At 33.7% G+C, this 3,767-nt stretch overlaps 1 protein-coding gene across 2 annotated transcripts; it reads right to left on the bottom strand.

The window, feature by feature from the left end:
* Positions 1–1,039: 1,039 nt before the first annotated feature.
* Positions 1,040–2,993, bottom strand: LOC136227706 (oleosin Cor a 13-like). 2 transcript variants are annotated; one of them, XM_066016546.1, is made up of 3 exons: positions 2,660–2,993; positions 2,406–2,566; positions 1,040–1,408 (listed from the first exon to the last, which is right to left on the bottom strand). In XM_066016546.1, exons 1-2 carry the CDS (start codon positions 2,938–2,940, stop codon positions 2,428–2,430), a joined length of 420 nt encoding a protein of 139 aa, XP_065872618.1. In that variant the 5' UTR covers positions 2,941–2,993; the 3' UTR covers positions 1,040–1,408; positions 2,406–2,427. The 2 variants fall into 2 exon arrangements, with proteins under 2 accessions (XP_065872618.1, XP_065872549.1); XM_066016477.1 differs by lacking the exon at positions 1,040–1,408 and having other exon boundaries at positions 2,205–2,566; positions 2,660–2,992.
* Positions 2,994–3,767: the final 774 nt, after the last annotated feature.

Here is a 3,767-nt window from a genome sequence, read left to right as displayed (position 1 = left end):
ATTTTATAATGCATTAGTTTCAGGTTGTTATATTTCAAAAATTTGTTGCATTTTTTTAAGAACTGATACGATAAATAAAGGATACTAGTCAAGCGTTAGGGCTCAAAGTCATGTAGACTATTCAAAAACCAAAACAAATTCAATGATCCGACTTAATCCAGTATTATTCATTTAAAAAATTACTGCTTTGCTAATTTTTTTTATTTTTTTTGGATTAGTTTCAACAAACCTAATAAATCTTTTCATATAGTTTAATTAATTTAACTACTTAATAACTAATAAAAGAAAATAAAAACATAATTAATAAGAGCAAGAGAAGGAGAAGAGATCTAAACTTGCTACAAAAAAAAAAACTAAGCGAAGATGAAAGAAGTTAAGATTTTCAAAAGACGAATCAGCCAACACTTATAATGAGGTGAAAGAGTTTTATGCTAAACAGTTGGCATATAAACCTTTCATCATTGTGCAACCGCTAATAAGATTAGAAGACAACGACTATTAACTCCCTCTTATTCAAGAAAACATCAAGTATGGCTACCATCAAACAATAGATATTAAAGCATTGTCTCACATACAATGATTTGAAATATACTTGTATGAGAGACATCTGTTACGTTCTTCTAAAATAAAGATCCAAAGCCCAAAACCCAAAAGGACCTGAATCTTTCAAGAAAGCCCATCCCTCTGAAGGATGAGAAGATCCCTCTACCCATGCATCAAACTACAGCCACTGTGTTTCTAAGGGCAACAAACTATAATATACCTTAAAGATCCTTATAAAAATAATATACTTCCTTCTCTTTTTAGGAGAGATTATATTTAAAAAGATTATACTTTCCATTTTTATGACATTCTTACTGATAAGAGTGTATCAAGAAGATCAATCCTAACACAGACGAACTACTCAAGATTTAGCAATGTAAAACTAAATCACTACTCAAATATTAAATTGTATATTAACTTTTTTTTTGAAACAAAACTTCATTAAATTAAATTTGAAACTAATACATCTTGAAACTAATACATCGATCAGAAAAGGAGATAGACATTCCCACACTTTCAACAGATACAAAACCTACCATCTTAACTAAGCAATGGACTTTAGAACAACCAAACGACAATCTAATTATAGTGCTTCTCAAATCGTTATTGTCTTTGCCAAAACTAGTGTACTACATCCTGGAATAGAAAAAAACAAATCGAAATATAGTCTTGTTCTTTAAACGTTCCGTCCTACATCCACATTGCAGTACAGGAACATGATAGAGGCTTACATCCACATTGCAATACAGGAACATGATAGAGGCTTCTCACACTTATAACATATGTGATAAGTGTGACTATTTAGACTGGTTGCAACAGTTTATTTCCCCAATCCACCGATATCTGAATGGATTATCACCAAAACCTATATCCCAAACAGACTTGATTATCACCAAAACCTATATCCCAAACATACTTGGATTGCATGATAATTGCAACTTAAGCATATCAATTATTGCAACTTAAGCATATCACAATCCGATCCGTTAAGAGTGTAAAAACATATCCATAAAAAAGACAGGTACACTCCATAAGGGAAAGATTTAATTTTAAATTGTTATTAAATGAGATATTAATTTTAAATTGTTATTTAATTCTGACTATTGAAAACAAATTGTATATTAATTTAGTTCTTTAATTTTTGATATAAAAAATATATGAATTTTGATATTCAATTAAAAATAATATGACTCTAGGAAGTATCCTTGTTAATAAAGGACCAATCCTTAAATTTCTTTTCTTATTAGCTTATTGGATTGACTTACTTTTGATCAAATAGGTAGTGGGTTATGAACCAATTCTTAGATTTCTTGTTTGATTGGATTGATGAATCAATAGCTAATGGATTGACCCATTGAACCAATTCTTAGATTTCTTAGGATTGGAAATCAAATAACTAATGGATTTTGACCCATTGAACCATGAATACCCCTAAGCTCTATGTAGAATTGGATTCACTACCTCATTACCTAACCAATGAGATCTTTAAACAAGATGGCTGATCCATCAAAGGAACCTTAGCTCAAAAGCACTCCCCCCAAATGCTCTCTTAATTCTCCCTCCATCCACTAAATGCCCTGATCATTACTTCTCTTTGTTTTGTAGATCAGGTATTAATAAAAGCCAACATCATATTTTGAAATTTAAAATCTTCCATTTGGATATTTCCAATTTGGTAAATTTTTGCGAATGCAAGTGAAGCCAGCCGCCAAAATGTTCTTTAGAGGCAGACATACATTAGATGAAATAATCTAAATGGAGAGTATCAGTTATTCCAAAAATCGAAGAAATTAGACTTCAGTACAATACAATACAAGACTCTTAGCCAGCCAACGGCAACAGAAAGAAAGAGCTACAAATACCATAAAATGGCTCCTTTCAACTTCACCATTGCGTCTGATCCATTCCTAAGTGCTCTGCCCTTCCCTCTAATATAAAATCCCTATGCTTCATCCATCTCGCCGTCGCCTTCCCTTTCTGGTCCAGAGAATCTGCCCCTGGTGGATGCTTTCCAGTCACATACCTGTCATTTTATTAAATTCACAGGTTATAAATTATTTATTTTCTTCATTTATGCATAAACTATTTTTAATAAAATGTAATTAAGTCATATTACCTATAGAGCCAGGAGAGAACAGAAATAGCAGCAACACCGAAACCGCCGGAGGCCAAGAACCCAGTGATGATGAGACCAACAGTGATTACAGCCGGAACAAGTACAGGGCTGAAAATGACCAGCAATGGGGTTGCTATGGTCAGACCAATTACTATTCCAACTAATATTAAACTGGAAAGAACAAGGAGGGAACCACCGGCAGTGACGGCGGTTGCTGCTTTGACAACCTGGTGAGACGGGGGCTGTTGGTCCCTTGTCTGTGTGGAAATCTGATCAGCCATTGATTAATATAGGAGGAGGAAGAAAAAGAAGATGGTTTTGATGGAAGTAGAAGGACAGAGGAGGGAGTGATTTATAGAAAGCAGAAAGTGGAGGAAAGGTAGCAAGGTGTTGAAGAGAAACAAGGCACGTGTTAAGGAGGTTGTCATGCATGCAATCTAACTGCTTTCATTTCCCGACACGATTTAATGTTCAATGTGAAAGAATTAGATGATATGGAACGCCCTTAGCATTGAAACGGACCGGACTCGTGCCTCCTTCTTCCTCATGGTGCTATTCGGCTTCTTGTTTTCCTTCCTCTTCTTCCTCTTTGGTTGTTGTAGTGTATTTCGAACCCTTTTTGGACTGATTACTTTATCTAATCGCCTAGCATTCTGACAAAATAGTTAATAAATAGGTAGGTGTGTGCTACTTTTCTAAGAAGAAAAAAACGTATTTAAAAATAATTTTTTTTTTTATAAAGTTAGTTAACCCAACGTGTTTATGTTTTTTACTTATCATTTCATTGAAACAAGTAAAAATCTTATTCACAATGTTAGTCTCACAATCCTTGAAAATACATCACAACAAAAAGATCTTATTGGATCAAATAAATAGATTTTTACAATATAGAGCAAGAGTAATTCCTCAAAGAAAATTCTCTTACCTTATAGCTTGTATTGATAGGGATCAAGTCGCTATTCACAGGGACATTTGGATTTGGAGCACTGACGGATTGATTGTCGGCTCAAACAGCGAGGAAGAGTACTCCGGAATTAAGAGTGAGAGATATGTTCATCTCGAGTACTAGAATTTTAGATAGAAGGAAGTTGAACCGTTATTTTAATAA

This window comes from Euphorbia lathyris, chromosome 1 (assembly GCF_963576675.1).
Source record: "Euphorbia lathyris chromosome 1, ddEupLath1.1, whole genome shotgun sequence".
NCBI classification, from domain to species: domain Eukaryota; kingdom Viridiplantae; phylum Streptophyta; class Magnoliopsida; order Malpighiales; family Euphorbiaceae; genus Euphorbia; species Euphorbia lathyris.
This window is presented reverse-complemented; position numbering and strand designations above follow the sequence as displayed.